The sequence below is a fragment of the Podarcis tiliguerta genome (assembly GCF_965153285.1).
Source record: "Podarcis tiliguerta genome assembly, chromosome: 7".
NCBI lineage: Eukaryota > Metazoa > Chordata > Lepidosauria > Squamata > Lacertidae > Podarcis > Podarcis tiliguerta.
This window is the reverse complement of record NC_139540.1, coordinates 77,536,592-77,559,118: the sequence shown is the minus strand read 5'-3', so window position 1 is coordinate 77,559,118 and position 22,527 is coordinate 77,536,592. Positions and strand designations below refer to the sequence as shown.

General features: G+C 41.8%; 1 protein-coding gene across 1 annotated transcript in view; it reads right to left on the bottom strand.

The window, feature by feature from the left end:
- GABBR2 (gamma-aminobutyric acid type B receptor subunit 2) overlaps positions 1–22,527 on the bottom strand; it is a 294,647-nt gene that overhangs the window by 78,638 nt on the left and 193,482 nt on the right. Inside the window, exons 12-13 of the mRNA XM_083449337.1 lie at positions 16,948–17,055; positions 10,887–11,009 (exon numbers count right to left, since the gene is read on the bottom strand). Coding sequence (XP_083305463.1) covers positions 10,887–11,009; positions 16,948–17,055 — 231 coding nt within the window. The remainder of the gene's footprint in view (positions 1–10,886; positions 11,010–16,947; positions 17,056–22,527) is intronic.

Sequence of the window (22,527 nt, the reverse complement as noted above, 5' to 3'; positions counted from 1 at the left end):
AATCAAAAGGATATTGCTAACGTGAGCAAAGTCTTTATTCCATTTTAGGTTAGATATCACTATGTTTTCTTAGTTCTTGTCCCTATAAAGGGTTTCATGAGGTAGGCATGGCATCTTATGTGCATTAATAAAATTTAGTAATTTTTTTTTTTGCCAATTATTAACATGAGAGATGGGTATGCCTATTGGTAAGACTCAGAATAAGTAAAGAAGGTGTGATAATGGAATCATTTTTGTTACAGAAGCTCTGCCCATCCGTGAGAATGTTAGCTTTGACCAATGTTTGAGCTTAGCTGTTAAATCTTTCATCAAGGGAGTTCATTTTTTTCTAGTTTAGATAGATTCTTAAGTATATTAACTCTCAGGTATTTAAAGTAGGTGTTGCAGAGTTCCAAGCCAGTTGTTTTGTGCCAATGGAGTTGTAGGTTTGGTGAGGTGTGTGTGTATACACATTTACTCAGATTTGCTGGAGCATGTCTAAACCAAGAAGTTTTCATTTAGCACCTAAAGAGGGAGCTGGCTGAATTTCCTATAGCAAATTGTTCTATATTCTGGGTGGTATTACAGGAATGCCCTGTCCTTCATACCAGCCAGTCACCCCTCAGGTGGAGGCAGCCGTACATTGCTGAATACGTCCAACCTCTTATCTGGCGTTATCAGGCAAACGAGGTAAGACTGATGAGGAGGCTCATAGCATAGCTACATGATGAAACGTATCCTTTGCATGCAGAAAGCACCATGTTTAATCCTTGACACCTCCAATTAAAAAGGGATCTCAGCAGGCTTGAGAAATATTTTGCCTAGGACTTTGGTGAACCGTTGCCAGTTAAGAGTAGACAGTGCTGGACTAGGTGAACCCGTGGGCTAGATGAATAAGAAAGCTTCATCAAGTCCTGGAAGAGACTTGCAAAGTTCAGATGGCTGCATCCAGCTGTACATTGATTAACTTGGTATGAGAGGCATAAATTGGAGCAAAACAGCCAAGGGCGAAAGTGGATGACGGCAATGTTTGCTCCCCCTGAAGAACAGCTAATTGGGACTCTGGTGGGGATGAGCAATACAAATTGAGAAGCAGAATGAACTATTCCTAAAACAGCTATCTATAATTCATAAATGAGGTCTCGTGTAGCCATTAATAAAAATATCCTTGGGAGTATCTAAAATTATAAATGGCCATTTTCTAAAACAATGCGTGCCTCTTACACAGGGTAATTATTTCATGTCTCTTTTAGATCCCTAAAAATGCATTATTGCAAGTGAAATCTGGCAATGCTTTTGATCATATGGTCACATTAATTCATTGGCTTCGTGCTTCGAAGAGACTCATCTTCCAATTTTGCTACATTGATTGGGAGGGGATATATAGCCATAAGGTGTATAGAATCACTGACAGATTAGTATGTTATTGGCTAGGCAGCACAAAAAGTCACCATTTTATAGCAATTATGAATAGGGGCTTGTTTCACAAATATCTTTCAATATCTGTTCAGCTATGAAAATGGGTGGCTTCCACAGATGAAAAAGAGCAGAGGCTCACATTTGAAATTGAAAGGCAAAAATTAACTGAAGGAGAAATGGGATAGTTTACAGAAAATAAGATGGAATATTTGAAAGTATCAGCATCAGCAGCGAAAAAGTAACTGGGACATTTAAATTAGCAAATATAGAAACACAAATCTCTGATGATTTATCTTCTGCAACTGCAAAGCAGCAGAGTGCAATGACCTAGAACCTTCTCCCTGACAGGCTAATTTTATATGAGAAGGAAGTATTTTATATAGGGAGCATTCAAACATTTGTTCCCCGCCCCCACTACAGTCTGAAACGGTACAACTCATCAACAGAGCTATCACATGAGGCCTCCTCTCATCTATTTTAGTTTTCAGGCCAAAATCCTAAGCATGCTTTAGGAAGCATGAGGAAATTGTCAAACTGAATCCATTGGAAACTTATTTTAAGGAGCTGAACTGTCAAAAGATTCCTCCTCCCCCACCCCACCACCTAATAGATCCCAGTATACTTCAGATCTCTCAAGTTGTGTGAATGTATGCAGTCTGCCAAGCAGCCCAGATCACCCCGAATAAATGGCCTTTCAAAAGATATATTTTAGAGAGTATGATTAAATGGGCTTGATACAGTAATAACTAAAGGAAATTAAATTTGTGAATGTTATGCAACACATCAGAACAGATTATTTCAATGGCTCCTCCTGACCTTAAAATCTGTGTAGCTAAACCAGGAATACTTCAAAGGACTGAGAGGGGGAATAACTTAGAACATCAACCTTTCACTATTAATTACAGTATCTTCTTCTCCAATGTTTCCACCAAGTCCCCTTGTACCATTTAAAACAACAACGTGCAAGTTGTGAAAAAAGAAGACGTTTTAAGTGATATTGTACATATGGGTAGCACACTCACGAGAACAAGCGTAACCGCTTCCTCAGCAAATATCAGTAAGAGAGTCTCTGATCTGGCCTGAATTGGACTTGTGTGCCTCATTTCTCCACAATGTTAAGACTCCTCTACTTTTTCTCTCCATTTCCCTTCCCTCGTAAGCCTGAGAAGATCTGTGTCTTTATTTTGATTAATGTGCAGGGTCTAGTAATTGTATGTACCCTTGGAAAACTTAGTGACCATTAAAGGATGATTTTAGTGACCATTAAAGGATGCCAATAGCACAGCTGCAGTTGGACTTTGAGGCCAAGGTTCAGAGCCAAAGAGATTCCTGAAAGTCTACCTAGAGATCAGCAGAGAATGTAGTCAAGCTTGCAAAAATGTACAGGTGCCAGGATAAACTACCGTATTTTTCGCTCTATAAGACGCACCAGACCACAAGACGCACCTAGTTTTAGGAGGAGGAAAACAAGAAAAAGAATATTCTGAATCTCAGAAGCCAGAACAGCAAGAGGGATCGCTGCAGTGAAAGCAGCAATCCCTCTTGCTGTTCTGGCTTCTGGGATAGCTGCGCAGCCTGCATTTGCTCCATAAGACACACACACATTTCCCCTTACTTTTTAGGAGGGAAAAAGTGAGTCATATAGAGCAAAAAATATGATATGTTGGAAATGTAGGGCAAAGGAAGGGATATAGGGCAAAGGAAGGGAACTTCCTACACATGTGGTGGACCTGTGCTAAAGTTAAGGTTTTTTTGGATATTATTTACAATGAATTTAAAAAGATACTAAAATATAATTTTGACAAAAAACCAGAGGCATTCTTATTAGGGATAATTAATGAAGAAATTCATAAAAAGATGTAAATTTATTTATGTATGCCACAACGGCAGTGAGAATTCTCCTGGCTCAAAGGTGGAAACAGCAAGAACTCCCTACATTGGAAGATTGGAGAACTAAGATGGTAGAATTTGTGGAGTTGGTGAAGCTGACGGGGAGAATTGGGAATCGACCCGAGGAAAAATACCAAAAGGACTGGAGCAAATTTATTTATTATTTGAAAGAAAATTGTATTTATATGAAAACGTTTGTAGCATTAATGTGATATGTTTTGTAATGAGGAATTATGATGCTGATTTATAAATAAGAATGTGATTTCTTAAGGTTAATATATGATAAAGAAGTGATCATGAGAATGAAATAGATATGTTAAATGTCATAGGGATGTCAGAAAGAGAGACGGAAGTCAAAGCTCATTTTGAGCAAATAATATAAGTTGTGAATATGCATATGGATGAAATACAGAAAAAATCAATAAAAATTATGTTAAAAAATAAGAAGACAGAATGTAGTCAATAACAAACAAGCCCACTGTCAACATCTAGCCTGGCATGGGCACGCTGGGGCCAATTCTGGTCACCGCAACATCCTTTCTTCCTTCTTAATAAGAAATGAGAAGCAGTTGCAAAGCATGGATTGGAGATGTGGGGAAAGGTTAATTGTGTGCTTCACAATGGAAGTAATACACATGACCATCGAAATGAAGTCTCCCATAAGAACATTAAGTCCGGGATCTAAATTAACCTAGCAGCACCGCTGATCATGGCTAATTGCTATTCATATTTGTATCATCCATGAACTTGTCAAGACTCCTTTACAGCCATCCTACTCACAATTTCCCCCCCTAAGTCGCACCAAATGTTGCAGCCTTTCCTCATAATAGTGTTGAGCTACAAAGCCCTGCATCTAGTTGTGTACCTTTGCCCATAATTGTGTACACCTGGCTGTAGGATGCAGAGTGATCATTTTTAACGAGCGCTGCTATTATTTGTTCATATCCCATCTATCATCTACTGTGGAACTGAAGACAAGGAATAGCATTAACAGTTGTTCTTCCAACCAGGCACTGACCAGGCTCAGAACTGCTTAGGTTGTGCATCCTAAGTCTTGAGATCATTATCTGGGGACCAGCTTGCTAACTCCTACAGACAAGCTATCCAGGCAGAGCTTATTTATTTATACTAAGGAAGGGTTGAAAGAAACCAAGGTATGCTAATAGCATATGCTCTTATTTTCCAAGAGAGACATCTTGTGCAGAAGACAGTTGCAGGAACACAAACAGATACACAAATATGTGTGCTGTCAAAGCAAAGCAAGGTGAAAAGAGAAACACTGGAAAGAGGTGGATAAAACAGCAGCTGGGAGGCAGGTAATAAGTGCAGGAAAGATTAAAGAAAAGAGTACGGTAATTCTGGAATTTTAAATGCATTTTCTGTTGGCAGAAAGCAGTAGGACCTATAAAAAGAGAGTTTGGTTAATGGTAAATAACATTCCCCGATGTTTTAACACTACATATAGCTGTGAAGAAACGGTTTTTTTATTAAAAAAATTGTGTGGACTTTCATTAGCATTGAAAAATACAGCTTTTGTTTTTAGACAGATGCAAAAATATTTGCCTATTCACTTCTATCAAATGAATAGGCAAATATTTGCTCCCCACTACTTCACATACTCACAGTGATATCACCAAGTAGTTAAAACTGGGTAAACCCCACAGCTCAATGCTATGTGCATTTTAAATCTCCTTACTTGCCTTCACAACTCCCAGTCTGTGCAATGCTTACCTGCAGAATACATTGTGAGTGGATCTACACTGTTGTGTCTGTTTGTGGGGGTGGGGTGTGCACATATGGCAAGGATTTTAAACATTGTTTTTCTCACTTCGAGAAGTGGCATGGATAAGAGTCTGCACAAAAGATAGCGTCTTTTGTTATTTATGTATTCATTTATTTTTAGGAGATTTATATACTACCCCCCCCCTTTATGCCATAAAACCTTCAAGTCAGCAAACAAATGACAGCAAACAATAAAATCCAATATGCCAGAGATAAAATTAAAAACCACTAAATGAAAGGAAAGGTACAACACAAGTCAGTGCCAAATGGGTGACTGGGTAGCAAATTCCACAAACACAGTACTACCATATTTATATCAGGGTCAGTAGCAGGGGATGCTGCTGTAGTCTTAAAGTGGTGGGGGGCACATTACTTTTGGGGGTACCCGTCATTTTCTCTCCTCACTTGTCATTACACAGAATCACAGAACTGTAGAGCTGGATGTCAAACTTTACACAGTCCTGAGTGTGCAGAACCATAGTTGTCAAGTGTCCCTTATTTGAAGGGACAGTCCCTTATTCCAGCGCCATGTCCCGCTGCTGTCCCTTATTGATGGCTGTCCCTCAAATGATGTCCCTTAAATTTCAAAGGAAGCAGCTCCTCTCCCTCCCTCCCTCCCTGCCAGCCAGGGAGGAGGGAGGTTCCAACTGTGTTGCTTGGCTGTGTTGCTCACCCAATAAGAAGTCTAAGAACGACTGGGGGGGTGGAGCTTGCATGCCTTGTGTGTGGCTAGTTAATGCAAGCTGAGGGGGGTTTTGAACGCTGGACGCCATTTTGTTGCACGTGCTGCTGCAAATTTTGCAGTGCAAAGCCAGGCCGGGGAGCCATCTTAAGTTGAGGCTGCATAGGCCTTGTGGTGCATGTGATTCAGATTCTATTCAGTTGAACCTCTGGTTACAAAGTTGGTTGGACAGTCTTCTCGAAGCCCGCATGAGTCTGATCAGACTGCAGGAGGACAGGAAGACTGGAGCGCCTGGAACAGGTGAGGCTGCAGGTCCCTTATTTTGGCTGCTGGTCCCTTATTTTCAAGGCTGCTGGCCTCTTATTTTCAAATCTGTAAGTTGACAGCTATGTGCAGAATCCGCATATCACAGCAAATATCTATTTGGGCTAATGATATGTGATTATCAGCATTATCAGTATGCTTTAAGTGACGCTGCAGACTTCCACATCCCTCTAATCCTCTTGGTTTACGTCCCAAGTTCACGTCACAATGTTTTGCAATGAAAGAGGGGGATTAAACTGGAAACTAATAGCACAGAGACACTGGAGGAGAAGGCCCTTTCCCTCAAGTGACTGGGGAAGATTAGTAAATCATTCACAACCCAGTTTTGTAACTGAGTCAAAATCAACAGAAGCAGCTGGCGACTATGGGGCAGCAACAGATGTAGTTCCTGTCATTCTGTTTTTTCCTGCCTTAAATGATAAGAGAAGGAAATGGCCAGGAACTCTTACTAAAAAAATAAAAAATAATTCCAGAACAAAAGTGAACTAAATTCACTAAAAACACACACATGGAAAGACGGCCCTCCTATTGGTAACACAGGTGATAATTCTCACTAGGAATTCTTCAGGGGAGTATTACAGCCACTGGCTTCAGCAGATTAATTGCCCATATCTTTGAATCGTTTTGTTTGTGTTTTTAATTTATCTCGAGTTGCTAATGATTAATGCTTCACCTTGTAATCTAGTGAAAATAATATGCAAACATTGACAGTTTTATGAATATGTACCAGTGGTGGTAAAATAATTTTTTAAAGTGCAACCGACCTCAGTGAGACTCTGATTGGCACCATATTTAAAAGATACTGAATAAAAGTCCCACTTGCCAACTGGGAGGCCATCTTCAGACTCCTGTTTATTCCCTTGCAGTTGTGCCCTTACTTGCCCCACCCCTGACATCATATATGACTTCAGGTGTGGGGCAGGTGGGAATGGCTTGGCCTCAGGGTCAAACTAGGAGCCACTGTTAGGCCTCATTTGGCCCTGGGTTCCCTATGCCTGTTTTAAACATTTAAAATCTGTTCATTGCCTGTTCATTCCCTTTGTGTCCCTTGACTGTCCAAAATATAGCTGGTGAGAACATTAAGAGTCTCCTTCTCTGTAGCCTTGCCAACTCGGTTTGAACTTCCTTTCCAGGAGGATACATTTGGCCACTCTCTGGCGTTTCTTTGTCATCATTTGAAGACCTTTCCTTCCAGCAAGACTTTGGCCCTCTAGACATATAATGCAACATACTGCTTTGTTTCGACTCAGATTTTATTGGGTTTAGCTGACTGAAGTTCATTTATTTTTACCTTGTAAACTGGCTTAGGTAATTTTGTTGGGCAAAAAGGAAGAATATCAATGATTTTAATAAATAAATAACAACTAAATGGGACGTGGGTTAAACCACAGAGCCTAGGACTTGCCGATCAGAAGGTCGGCGGTTCGAATCCCCGCAACGGGGTGAGCCCCCATTGCTCGGTCCCTGCTACCAACCTAGCAGTTTGAAAGCACGTCAACGTGCAAGTAGATAAATAGGTACCGCTCCGGCGGGAAGGTAAACGGCATTTCCGTGCGCTGCTCTGGTTCACCAGAAGCGGCTTAGTCATGCTGGCCACATGACCTGGAAGCTGCACGCTCCCTCAGCCAATAAAGCGAGATGAGCACCGCAACCCCAGAGTTGGTCATGACTGGACCTAATGGTCAGGGGTCCCTTTACTTTTACCTTTAAATAAATGATGTTTTCCCCTACCTATGAGGAGAACTATGTGCAGAACTTGGGACCCTTCATCATACTGGATGCTTGCTAAAGCTGCTTGTGTTAGCTGCCTGCCTGGGATTGCAAAACAAGAGGGCTTTTGAACCCAGAGCAGACCACTATTCATTGGTGGTTAGGTACTGTATGGGCTTGATGTGCCACAAGTTCTACAGGCCAGTAGAATGCAAGAGGCAAGGATGGATGAAGGATCCTACACAAACAACAGAAACAGCTGCCATGAACAAAAGAAGTCTAATGAGGCAAAGACAGGCATTGGCATATATGTGTGTGTGGCAGGAGCCTGTTTGAACAGGGGCATGCCGTGAATTGAACTGACAGCTTGCAAGGCTGGCTGTCAGACAGATATGCATTAGAACATGGGTCGGCAAATTAAGGCCAAGTGGGGGGCGTGGATCCGGCCCAATTGCCTTCTGGATCTGGACCACAGACGGTCCGGAAATTGCCGTGTGGATCGGCATGGGGATTCTGATCATTCGGGCCGCGCCATCCCTTCCCCCTCCCACGCACCATTGCGACGCCTCCTCCCTCCCTCCTCCTGGCTTCTCCCAGCCCTGCCTAGAGGAGGAAGGGGGCTGGGCTTTGTTGAGCCTCAGTTGGCTGAGCAACATTTCGTTCCTCCGCCACCAGCCCCTGCCACTCGCAAGGCACAGGAGCTGCGGTTGACTGAGTGCCATTTAAAGCAGAGCAGCCCCTCTCCGGAGCCAGCCCTTTTGCGCTGCTCATCATCCCTCTGTTGCCGCAACCGCCAGCCCCTGCCACTCGCAAGGCACAGGTAAACAGTCACCAGGGCTCGTCTGGTGCTGTTGAGAAGGGAGGGGGGAGTCGGTGGGGGGTTTCCCCCCTCCAAAATATAGTCCAGCCCCCCCAAAAGGTCTGAGGGACAGTGGACCGGCCCCCTGTGGAAAAAGTTTGCTGACCCCTGTATTAGATGGCTACCTCATCCGGCTATAGTCAGATGGGATAAAGGATTTCTGCCAGTCTAAGGAGATTCAATATTCAGGTGAGGTAAGGCCTACTTTAAGATAAGATATTAAAGTACCAGATTTCGAAATGACTAATATAGGTTGAAATCATTGCACTATTATACAGAAACTTTTATTGACTGCATGTTTGAAACAGTTACGGATGCAAAGAAGTTCCCTTAAAGGCTGTTTCTCCAGTGAGAACAGAAAGCCCACAATACCATTCTGCCACTAATACAGTAAGTGGTCTTGCACAAATCACGGCAACACATTCATTCATAAGGGAAGGGGACGGGGATCAAGTTGTAGGAGACAATGAGGTGCCCAAACTCATCATGAACAACTGCCTCATTCTCTTAGAATGGTAATGGCACCCACCTGAGAGGTGCCAGAACTGATTCTGGCGAGTTCCAGATGAAAAAAAATCCCTGGCTGAATGTATATCTTCCATGAATGAGCCATCTTTACTGCTAGCAGATGTCAACTTTATTGTACTATTTATTGTATTGCCCATCTTTGGCAAAGTGACCCAGAAGAACACAGAAGTTAACTATCTCTGGTTTAGAAATATAGCAACACGATTGTTGTCAACAGTATGAAGCAAGCGCATTTCAAAACAAGTGTCTGGCTACTTCCTCAATCCTAGAAAATTATTTGGAGTGGTCTCTGGCTCATCTCTCACTCAGATTCTGTATCAGCAATGTAAGTTGTCATTCAGAGAACACTGCATAGATCAGGGATAGGCAACATGGTGCCCTCCAGATTTTGTTGGGATTCCAGCTCTCTACAGCTCTGACCAGCATGACCAATGGCCAGAGACAGCACTATGCTGGTTACCTCTGCTGCAGATTCTCAGAGAATGTTCATTTATTTATGTCTATCCCACCTTTCCTCCCAAACAAGCCCGGGGTGGCAAGCAACCAAACAATACAAAGTAAAAACGCCTGAAAACAGTTTCATATCCTCACAGCTACCAATTTCAAGGTCACCAGGAACACTACATTTCAGCCATAAAATGCTTGGATGAACAAGAATGTTTTAAAATTCCTTCTGAATGTTAATAATGAGAGCGAGAGCATGAGCTAGAGCCAGTGAGAGAAGACTCACCAGGGAAGGCATTTCATAAACAGGGAACTGCTCCTAAGAAATGAGTGGCCTCTTAGATGCATCAAAATAGTCACAATCTCCCACAACTACCAGAGACCCTCCAAACCTACGCAGTCACCTTAGGAAATGCTGCCGCACCAGAACCCTGCTACTTTCGCTGCCATGTGATAAGAATTGTGACATAGTAGAAGATAGGAAGCAGAGAAGTTAGAAAAGGTAGCACTTGTGTTGATGCAAAAACTATTTTTGCTCACTTGTAAGCAAACACTGTAACAGAAAAACCATTTTAGATTAATTTTTTTTCAACATACTGATGCAACTGTTCACAGAGAACCCCTTTCGCTAAAGATTTCCATTTCTCCTGCCTTCAAGACCTTCTACTTTCTGAAGACTTTTCTTCCAGAGTATATATCACATATAACCAGAAAGTCAAGCAGCATGCTACCAGGCCTGTCATCCTTGACCTTTATATTTCCAGGCTGACCTTTTGCAGGAGATGACATTAGAGGACCAGACATTATACATAAGAGAACTAGGCCAAGTAAAATAATGGGTATTGCAATTACAATACCCAAAGATCCACAATAGCAATGGAAGCTTAGTTCTTCATATAGGGATTTTTTTTTTCAGGAGATGACTTTATTTCAAGTCTTCATTTTATGTCTAGCTTGCATTAGTTCCCCATGAATTCTCCTAATGGAGTCTGAAAATCTATTATTTATTGCAACACCGTCTCTTATAGACTCTTAGCAGAGAACTCCCCTGTGTTTACAACATTACTGCATCTAAAACTTCTTAAGCATGGCAGAGATGCAGGACTGTATTTAGAGTGCAGATGCAATTTTCTTCTGTCATGAATTATTATTTTTTCCCCTTTCCAGTCCACTCGAAAAACCCATGCCTGACCTCTTTCAATATATTTTCATTCACTGTCTTGCATTGCAACACCAAATGTGAAAATGGTAGAAGTTGTGATGACATACCTCCATGTTGTAATTTTCCACCGTCCTCCTCAAGGGATCGACTACTTGCCAGCAAATCAAGATGCAAAGATCTATCAGCAGCATTCCCCCAACTATTACCAGAAGCTTTTGGTCCTTAATGATCTGGGGAGAAAAAAGCAGAGAGCATAGGAGGGCATTCCCATATAAGTCTGAGATTCCTGTGGCGCCTTTCTTAAGTGCCATAAATAAAAGGTATGTAACAGTGCTAACAAGGCTTTTTAATTATGTACAAAAAAAGGTCTTTGTGATACCGGAATACAAGAAAAGGTCATCTTGCAAGCTACATTTCCTGCTTGCCGGTGCTGTCTGAAGAGCGCAAACATCTAAATCATGCAGAATGAAGATAGTGGAACAGACAACAAAACTCAGAAATATATATATATATATATATATATATATATATATATATATATATATATATATTCTGCATTCACAGACACATGCACACACCAATGCTTTTCATGTTCAAGTTAAGGGAACTCAGAAATACATTCGTTACAGCTTCCAGCAGAAGGTACAGTTATGGACTCAATTCAACTTTTTGAATCCAAAAAGTGAAAGGCAGAAAATATATACAGTGGTGCCTCGCAAGACGAAATTAATTTGTTCTGCGAGTTTTTTCGTTCTGCGAGTTTTTTCGTCTTGCGAAGCACCACTGTGTATTGACGGTTTCCCATAGGAATGCATTGGCGGTTTAAAAAAAAAGGCGCAAGACGTTTCGTCTTGCGAAGCAAGTCCATAGGGAAATCCGTCTTGCGAAGCAACTCAGAAAACGGAAAACTCTTTCGTCTTGCGAGTTTTTCGTCTTCCGAGGCATTCGTCTTGCGAGGTACCACTGTAGTGGCATCATCCAGTCCCATCTCTAAACATTGAAACAGCACGTCAGTTTTTCAGAAGCAAAATAAGGGAATGCTTTCCTGCCCTTTGAGAGGGCTTGAGGTGGGGGCAGAGATGCACCCTCCCTTGTGCTGGGTGCTTCATACAATGTGAGGCATTATTCAGCCCATCTCCTAAGAGTCTTTTATAACACTCCAACAACACTTTGACACTTTGTACAATATGCCAGGAAGGTCTGAATGACAGAGAGTCATTTCTTTATGTCCTATGCACAAAGCAGAAAATGATTTCTTGTGGCAGGATGGGTCCTTTGCCTGTGTCTGGCCCCAGCAAATGCCCAGCTTCATCATCCTATTGCATCTGGTGGCTCTCCAGATATTGCTGGACTACAGCTCCCATCATCCCTGACCATTGGCTATGCTGGTTGGAGCTGATGGGAGTTGGCATTCAACAACTTCGGGAGGGCCACTGGCTCCCCATTCTTATATTAAGGTGAGGCAACAAAGGGAAGACAAAAGAAGGTTGCTGTAATCATAGAATCATAGAGTTGGAATAGACCACAAGGGCCATCGAGTCCAACCCCCTGCCAAGCAAGGCAGGAGAGGTCCAGAGAATGAACCTGAACTTGAGCTGAAGGAGCAAAGAAGAAAATGTCATGCTCCTAAATAAGCCTGTTTAGAATTTGGTTTAAGTTAGTTGTACTTTGTTCATATTGGAATAAATAGGATGAGGAAATGACTAACTTGCCCTATTGGTTTCAACGCCACCCACATGCAGCTAACAGTCCGGACCTGTATCCAAAATGAAATATTTTCACATAAGAAGTGTGCTGTTTATCTCTGTTTAATTCCCCATGGAATAATTTCCACCTGTGTGCCGCCCTTACATTGTGGCACTGTTTCACCCTTTGCTTAGCACTGCCGCAGTGGAGCCTACTTAATTGGCCTCTTACATTCTTGCCAGCAAATTGGTGATCAAAGGGCTGCTTTTTATGAATCAGGGCTACAACGCTGAACAAATTCTGCTTCTCTTCAATGGGACTTACTCCCTGGTAGGTGTGGATCCAGCGTCAATCTGGCTCCAACCCATTTTATCCTTCTTGTTCACATGTTGACAACCTCTATAAACAGATTATGACATAAAATAAAGAAACTTTATCCTGCTCATTGCTCCTTTAACTAAAATACAAATTTCACTAACTAAGCTGTATAATATCAAACCCAATACACTACAGGGCAGATTTGCTATGAAAATTCAGCTAATATACTACTAATTCCCTCATTATAATTTTAAGCAGGTTTCTATTTTTTTCTTATTTTGAAGTAAGCTACAATGCTAGAAAAAATTGAAATGCAAATCGCCATATGTTGGTTCATTTTCAGCAGATGGTCTCTTAATAGTGCACTTGGTGGTGCTCATTTTATTTAGCATGGAGATTTTTACCTCTGCAAAACACCCCATTTCCCCGTTTATTTATTTAGTAGATCAGAAAGAACTACGAAAACATCCAATATTATTCTTAAGAATAAAAGTGATTGGCTTCATAGTGCTAATAATGCTTTTGGGGTTGCAATCTTAAATTCAGTCCCACTGAAACCACTGGCAGTTACCTTTGAGTACAACAGTCAGCACAGGCCAAATGTCAAATTAATACAGATGAGTGAACCATGTTAGTTCCAATCCACTAGTAATGTGAATTTATCTGATTAGCTTTCAGGCTATCCATTGGATGTCTGGAACAGAGTCCAATTGTTTTGCTAGTTCCTGGCATCTGCTTACAGACCCCATGCCTAGTTTCATGCCATTGATTGCTTCCTGCAAACCGATCCTGGAGTCTTATTGCACAGAGCCACTATATCCTCCAGTCCATATGCAGTGAGTGCACCCAGGTAAAATGGTAAAGGAAAAGGACCCCTGGAGGGTTAAGTCCAGTCAAAGGCGACTATGCGGTAAAGCACTCATCTTGCTTTTCAGGCTGAGGGAGCTGGCGTTTGTCCACAGACAGCTTTCCGGGTCATGTGGCCAGCATGACTAAACCACTACTGGTGCACGCAGGACCGTGACGGAAGCCAGAGCGCACAAAAACTTCTATCCCAGGCACTATTCAACTTTCAAGAGACAGTAATCTACTCCCACTATAAATAAACTGGTTTACCTGCTGAATTGACCAAAGCTGTTGAGCTTTTTTTGGCAATCGACCACAGACACCCCGCGATTGACCAGTAGATCACGATCGACTGGTTGGACATCCCTGTTCTATCCCATGCATTCCTAAGGCTTAGGGCAGTTTACAATTACAATTTCACATTTCAAAAAATTCAGAATTAAAGGAAAACTGGAATAGAGAAGGTAAGGCTAACCAATGGCTCTCCAGGTGGTAATAGACTCCCATATCCCACCAGCTCCAGCCAGCATAGTCAACAGCCGGGAAGGATAAAGAGGTTGAAGTCCAACAACATCTGGAAAACCACAGGTTCCCATCCCTGTGATTGTTTCCCCCTGTGATTCACTGAATTGCAAGAGGGCCCTTCTCATGTTCTTCGGTGACTAGGGTGAGGGAAAGTAGAATAGCTGATTTAAAAAGAATATCCCTTTGCCTCCCCTCCCTTCTTGATTCCAGGGGAAAGAAGCAAGATGTAGGCACCTAGCTGTCCACTTGAGATGATTGGCTCTGTCTGTGAGACACTAAAAGAAGGGTAAGGTTAGAAGGGGAACCTCGGAAGCTGATACACACACAACCACACCAGAAGGTTTCACAATACAGTACTCTTTCTTTTGAATTATGGTGCTGGAGGAGACTCTTGAGAGTCCCATGGACTGCAAGAAGATCAAACCTATCCATTCTTAAGGAAATCAGCCCTGAGTGCTCACTGGAAGGACAGATCATGAAGCTGAGGCTCCAATACTTTGGCCACCTCATGAGAAGAGAAGACTCCCTGGAAAAGACCTTGATGTTGGGAATGACTGAGGGCACAAGGAGAAGGGGACGACAGAGAACGAGATGGTTGGATAGTGTTCTCGGAGCTACCAGCATGCAGAAGGCAGTGGAAAACAGAAGTGCCTGGCGTGCTCTGGTCCATGGGGTCACGAAGAGTTGGACACGACTAAACAACAACAACTCTTTCTTCATAAGGAGAATGATCTACACCAGGGGTAGCCAACCTTTTTATCCCTACCACCCACTAATGCATCTTTCTTGATGGTAAAATTTCCTTACCGCCCACCAGTGCTCGATGGAAGGAGGATTCAGCTTGTGCCATAGAACCCCCTACTGCCCACCTAGAATTCTGAAACACCCACTAGTGGGTGGTAGGGACCAGGTTGACGACCCCTGATCTACACACATAAACTCCAAAACTTGTTCTTGCTTGAGAAAGTCAGGGAACTGCACACAAAAAAAATCCAATTGGAGTGAACATCTGCATCGTTGTGTCTGAACCAGCAAATCTATGTATTGTCAGGATGCAACAGCAAGAAACTGTTTCTCCTTGCTGTGCTTCTTGAGCTTTTTGCAACACATCAGGCATTCAAATTTACTAGCAGTCTACTCTTCATTTTACACCTGGTAGATCTTGGACTGATAAAGCCTTTAGATATGTAGGATCTCAGCGCAATGTGAATGTACAAGAAATAAATTTATTCTAACAAACAGAAAATGCCTCTGCTGCGGTAGGACATCCTATGTCATCATCACAATATACACTTAATCCTGGACATACGTGAACCACTTGTCTATGGTGAATGTTACATGAAGGCCAGGAAATGCTGCTTGCTTGCTTCTCTATAATTTCCCCAATTTTGGCTGCTTCTAGTAATTCAACGCACTGCATTACCAGCACCCACCAGAGATGGAATTTACAGTCCCTCAACCTGTGACCTGGCAAGGACACTGACAGCCTCCTTTTTTGGCTAAGGGCCAAATCTTCTCAGTGCCATGCATGACAACAAAAGCAGTGCCAACAAGTGAAATGAAAGGAGACAAAGGCTGTTGGCAATCCATAGATCAGGATTTGCCCCCGAGTAGACTGACAGCTAGATTACATAAAATGAGGACAATGGCAACATGCCCAGGACCAAACTGCACAGCAGCAGTCATATATTATACCCATACTGGCAGAACAAGTTATTTAAAATTCAGAATCTATCACAATTGCACATCACATCCAGACCAACTACCTCTGCACTACAGTGGCACGGAACACAACTGGCTTCTCCATCTAAGAACAAACTATTGATATCAACCCAAAGGCAGAACACATATGGATAAAATATCAGAATTCAACCAATAATATTGATAATATCAAGTTGATCCCAATTCCATGGAGCATCATTGGACTGGGCACCTGTAGCAGAACAACGAATGTTCATACAATATTCCACTAGGACCTAGGCAGATGAACAGTATCAAAGCACCATCACAAAACATCCCCAAATCATACTTATTACCCCAAGCTAAGTGCCACTCAATATGACGGTTTCTCATCCATGAACTTTCACAGCACAGTTGCCAGTAAGCAAACAGGCAACACAGAGATGATAGAAATTCTTTTTGTAATGCTTTATTGTTTTTAAAAACAAAACAAAACAAATACCGAAGAAAAAAATACAACACAATCAACAAAAGGCAATCCAAAATCAAGACTCATTACGAAAAAATTAAAATAAAAAATTAATCTCTTGTTGGAAGCTGCCCAGAGTGGCTGGGCAAACCCAGCCAGATGGGCAGGGTATAAGTAATAAATAATAATAATAATAATAATAATAATAATAATAATAATAATAATAATAATTGATTTCACACATAACGAATTCCAACATGACTTCCAATCCCCCCATTGTGATTCCTAAGTTACATTGTTTAGCTGCACACTTAACTTTATCTCTCCTAGGTTGTTCAGTTGTGTTAATTTTGTAAAATTCTCTTATTTCATGCAGAGGTCAATCCAGGCCTGCCAAAGAATTTAGGTTTTTACAATGTTCTTTTAGATATTCTCTGTAAATATTCCACTCTCTATTAAATATTTGATCTGTATGGTCTCAGAATCTTGCTGTCAGTCTTGCTATCAGTCTGAGATGATAGAAATTCTTAATATGTAAACATCCTGCAAGAACCTACTAGGTTTGCAATACAGTGTTTCTATCATCAGCTAAAAGGCTAGAGGAGAGAAGGAAAATATGATGATTTTTTTAAAAAAAGACTCACCTTTTTCTTCATTTTTACATTTTTGAATATTGCATGGACTCTCCATGTTTTTGCAAACATTGCACCAAATGCAGTTGTGTAGCCCACTGTCAGTATCCATGTCCGGACCTGAAACAAACGAATAAAAAAAATTCAGTTTTCCCCCTCCCCATATCTGACTTTATTAATAAAACTTTATACATTAGGGTTAGACTAAGGGAAAAAAGAATAACTCCTTTATATCAGGTTTAGGGTTTTAAGCACCAAGCCCACAGTCCCCAAATAGGAAAAAAGGGAGCTCTCCTTTCACGACTGCAGAAAAACAACAACTATGAACCAAGTATAATGAGAGTTGCAAACTCGTAGAGGAAATAATGGATGTTTTGAGATTCATGGCAGGGAGCATAAAAATGTAATAAATAAATGTATCTTTTAAAGTAGGAGTTGGGTTGCAATCCAGTGAGGAAGGTTAGGGCGTTCCTATGTTCTACTACAAAAAAAGCAGAGACATCACCTCACCAACAAAGGTCCTTATAGTTAAAGCTATGGTTTTCCCAGTAGTGATGTATGGAAGTGAGAGCTGGACCATAAAGAAGGCTGATCGCCGAAAAATTGATGCTTTTGAATTATGGTGCTGGAGGAGACTCTTGAGAGTCCCATGGACTGCAAGAAGATCAAACCTATCCATTCTGAAGGAAATCAGCCCTGGGTGCTCACTGGAAGGACAGATCATGAAGCTGAGGCTCCAATACTTGGGCCACCTCATGAGAAGAGAAGACTCCCTGGAAAAGACCTTGATGTTGGGAAAGATTGAGGGCACCAGGAGAAGGGGACGGCAGAGGACGAGATGGTTGGACAGTGTTCTCGAAGCTACCAGCATGAGTTTGACTAAACTGTGGGAGGCAGTGGAAGACAGGAGTGCCTGGCGTGCTCTGGTCCAGGGGGTCACGAAGAGTCGGACACAACTAAACAACAACAACATGTTCTACTAAAATGAAAACAGCAGAAGTATAAACCCTTAGGAGAAGTCTTATAGCAAGATCCACCAGGATGAGCAAGCTGGAACTCCAACTCAACCATGTAATATTGGATAGCTTTAGCATACTCAGGAATCAAAAGTTTTGTGTCTCTTTTGTAGGAAATGTATACAACCCAGTGTTATCTAACCCAAGCTCAGCTCAGTCAAAGTTAACCCAGCATTTGATGTAACTCCCCAGAAGGGAGCATTCCAGGGATGTGGTGGGGCAGGACTAGAGAGCAGAGATTAGGCGCCCCTTCAACTATGTCATGTGACCTGACAACCTAACATTATTTTAAATACTTCTTTTCCCTCTTCCAGGCATAGGCAGACCAGGAGTAGCAGCCCCACTGCTGAATGGGGTTTGGATCTGGTGTAACTGTGCGCTGGCTTAACTTACACCCAGCTTACTTCACACCAGCTTTTGGTGCATAAGAGCGCTCCCTCAACTTCTACTGATTTCAAAGAGATTTGTAAATGGCAGGCCTTTACAAAGATAACATGAAATGGCGGTAAAGAAGAATTATACGAAAGAGAGAGAGAGAGAGAGAGAGAGAGAGAGAGAGCGCTTCAGACAAGGGGAAGAAAAAGGAAGGACGGAAATCTAAAGCAATGAAAAATTGTATCCTTTTTTTGTCCTAGAGATTTTGAATGTGGGACAGAGTGTTCAGCTGGCAATGTTGATGATGCAGTTTTTAAAAACACACACAAAAAACCCTCTGCATCATTAGCATTTATGCTGCAGTTTTTGTATTCCACTTTTCACAAGGCAGATCATCACAGGTAACTCTATTGTTCCAAGTAGAAAAACTAGGCATCAGACAAATATTAGAATTAAACAGTAAGAGTCAGACATAAGCACAATCTTAACTGGGTTAATAAAAACAAACTCTTCAATCATGAGAAAGGGGTGTCTTCACCAAAGCCAACATTATGCACCCACGTATTTTAAACCTGGCTGAAATATTTATTTCTACATGATTTACTTAGGCGTTTACAGTCCCAACATTTCTTTCCTCTTTGAATTTGGCCTATGCTATTGTAATTGCAAAATACAATACTGTATTAAAATTAAGGATCGGGGTTATAAAACACAGCTTCTTTCTTGGTGCTTGAAATAACTGTAAAGTGTCTGGAAGTGAATTCCAAACATCACAGTCGGTGCCTAAAGAGGGTGGGGGGAAAGAAAAGAAGCCAGGAAGTCATGTGGCAGAAACAATATTTAACCTTACAAACAGCAAAACCATCCCCTACGTGTTTCCTTGCAAAAGAAAGTCGCCTACTATGTTCATTGGGGCTTATTCCCAAGTAAGTGCACGTAGACTGCAACCTCAATAGATCAATTTCATCTCACGTACCAGAGCTCCTTATTAATAATAATACTAAGTTATGATCACAATATCATTGGAAGAAAGAAAACAATTTATTGAGTGAGATATGCACATCCCCATCTGGGACATCTGGTTGTTAAGAATGACTAACTGGATGCAACTAGAGTTTGACTGGGTGCTCTGTTATTTGGCAACTTCAGTTCAATCAGATGATTCTGAAAACAGTATCATATTTGGAAATCTCTTCTTACTCCAAAGCTATAACCCTGCATCCATTTAAAGGCTCAATTACAGCAGTGTGTTGAGATACTGGATTTGGGACATTTGCCTGTTGAATCAGCCTTGTCATTCCGCCATGTTTCTGACACACGGCTGTGACGTTACCATATATGAGAGAGTGCTGAAGGGGAAATAGTTAAATAGGCTGCACAGACAGGACCCAGGGGGGGTGGAGTCAGTGGGTCTATAAAGGAGTTCTGGGAGGAGTTCTGGAGTTAGTTCGTTGGGAGTTGTGGGTGGGTAGTTGGTTGGTTTTTGAGTGGGTTGGCTGGTTGGGAAAGGCAGTTGGTAACAGAGGGACAGTTAGGGCAGTTGGTCCTTGAGTGTGTGGGGAGGTAGAAGAGATAGAGAGAGGAACATAAGACTAAGAAAGTAAAGAGGAACACTGTTTGGAATGCTGTAATAGTTTTGTTTTAAGTCTGAAATAAAATTCTTTATGAATTGAAAAGCTGACTGAGACTGAAGTGATTTTACCAGGGAGGACCCGGTTGGTGGCAGCGGATTAGTGGTGTACGGGTCAATAGTCCGTGAGACGACCGGGGGCTCTGTATGAACGCCGCAACGGCCTAAGAGTAGATTGCATTACAAACTGGTGAGTTGGTGATAGTGAGGATGTAAGCATTTGCAGTGACACAGCAAAATGTCAAACTGTGTACACATAATGATGATGATGATGATGATATTTCTACCCTGCCCATCTGGCTAGGTTTCCCCAGCCACTCTGGGAGGCTTTCAACAAAACATTAAAAAAAGAATAAAACTTTAAACATTAAAAACTTCCCTAAACAGGGCTGCTTTCAGATGTCTTCTAAAAGTCAGATAGTTGTTTATTTCCTTGACATATGATGGGAGGGCGTTCCACAGAGTGGGCACCACTACAGAGAAGGCCCTCTGCCTGGTTCCCTGTAACTTCACTTCTCGCAGTGAGGGTACTGCCAGAAGGCCCTTGGCGCTGGACCTCCGTGAACGATGGGGGTGGAGACGCTCCTTCAGGTATACTGGGTTGAGGCCGTTTAGGGCTTTAAAAGTCAGCACCAACACTTTGAATTGTGCCCTGAAACGTACTCAAAGACCATTCCTAAATCCAACAGGATTAAATAAGCCATGAAAATTTGGTTGTCTCCTTATCTGCCTCAAGCATAAGTTGCTCCTGAGTGAGAACTCAACATGGTGGCTCCATGGCAGCAGCTACTTTCTCAACTAGAAGAGAAGGTTCTCTTCATCATGAGGATAGATGCTTTAGATTGGTCATTGCCATGCCAGGCTGAATGAACATCTGTCTCTTTCTCCTTGAATTATATCAGACCCTTAAGACACTGATTTTCAAATGATAGCATTGGGGTTGCTTAGAAGGAAACATGTTGTAATTTCCCAGTATATCATCCCTTGAACACAGGAGCCTCCTGAGTTGAGGGGAAGGAGCAGCAGGGCAGAAGACACACACAAACGATGGGTACGACTACAATTCCATCTCTGGTTCCTGTTGCAGCAGTAAACCCTGTTTAATTCACAAAGCTACTTCATTCCCTCCACCCCCAATGAGGCTGTGCCTGACTGGTGCAAAGGAAGCTTACACGATGCGAGAACCATCAACTCAAAGGTAGGCCACCAGTGATGGCAAGGAAGCAAAAAGAGTTTTCGTGGGAATTCAATGGATGACCATACAAGATTAGCAGGCTCTTCTCCTTAATGCATGCCTGCTGTAATGTACATAGTTAAATTGATTACCCAACTGCAGCCTAAGTTTATAATCCAAGACAGAATACATTAACAATAACCACCGAATGCTCATTTATGAAGGATGTGAGGCTAAGCATGATACAGTAGAGGACAAAGACAAACAAATAAGCATTGTTGTGGGCATACTGCTGTTTTCCAGAGCTGTAGAAAGAGCACAGAATTGAGCTTCCTGGGGATCTCAAGTTTCATCTCAAAAGAGAAAAGAAAAGAACAAGCTTCTAGTACTTATAACTGCAAAGATATGCTCAAAAGCCAAATAAGATTTTAGTGGTTGGGCTATGTCTTCTGCGGAATGTTAAATGTTTTGTATTGTGCTGTTCAAACAGCGGAAGAGCTGTACAAAGAAACCAAGTCATCTTGTTATAATGATTGCCATTATAATCCTAGCTATGCAGGGCGTTTTCAGCTGAGAGAGTCATAATATGACCAAATATCTCAATAGACATTGCTTTGCAAAGGCAGATATATCAAGTGTCGTTCATGTACAGTGGTACTTCGGGTTACATACGCTTCAGGTTACATACGCTTCAGGTTACAGACTCCGCTAACCCAGAAATAGTACCTCGGGTTAAGAACTTTGCTTCAGGATGAGAACAGAAATTGTGCTCTGGTGGCGGGGCAGCAGCAGGAGGCCCCATTAGCTAAAGTAGTGCTTCAGGTTAAGAACACTTTCAGGTAAAGAACGGACCTCCAGACCGAATTAAGTACTTAACCTGAGGTACCACTGTATAATCAACAGCAACCTTCTCCCCCCTCAAAAAAAACACCAACAACTTCTCCTTCAAGTACAGAACTAATATTAAAGTTAAGAAAAAAATTTAATGACCACTACCCAAAAGCAAGAGAATGCAAATTGGATATTCAGCAGCTACCATTTAACTATGCACCCAAACTAGAAGTTATAAAAACCATTATTTCAGTGTGCCATATTTAAAGCCCACAAATTATATTATATGAATATATGATATCTAATTTCCTCTCTCCTACCCACAAATATAAAGCATACTTAATATTTCCACATTCTCCTGATGGTTAGGAAGGTGTCCTCTTTCGAATATGTAGAGTCCTCAGTTCCTTTTGGAATTTCATGACACACTGAGTATAGGGTTGTGGTCATTGAGGGCATTAATTGCTTTGTTTTGGCATTTGGGTGCTAGCATTTCATAGGCACTTTAACTGTGCCAACTTTTAAACTTTGCACTTAATGTATTTTCCCCCACCGAATTGGTTTGA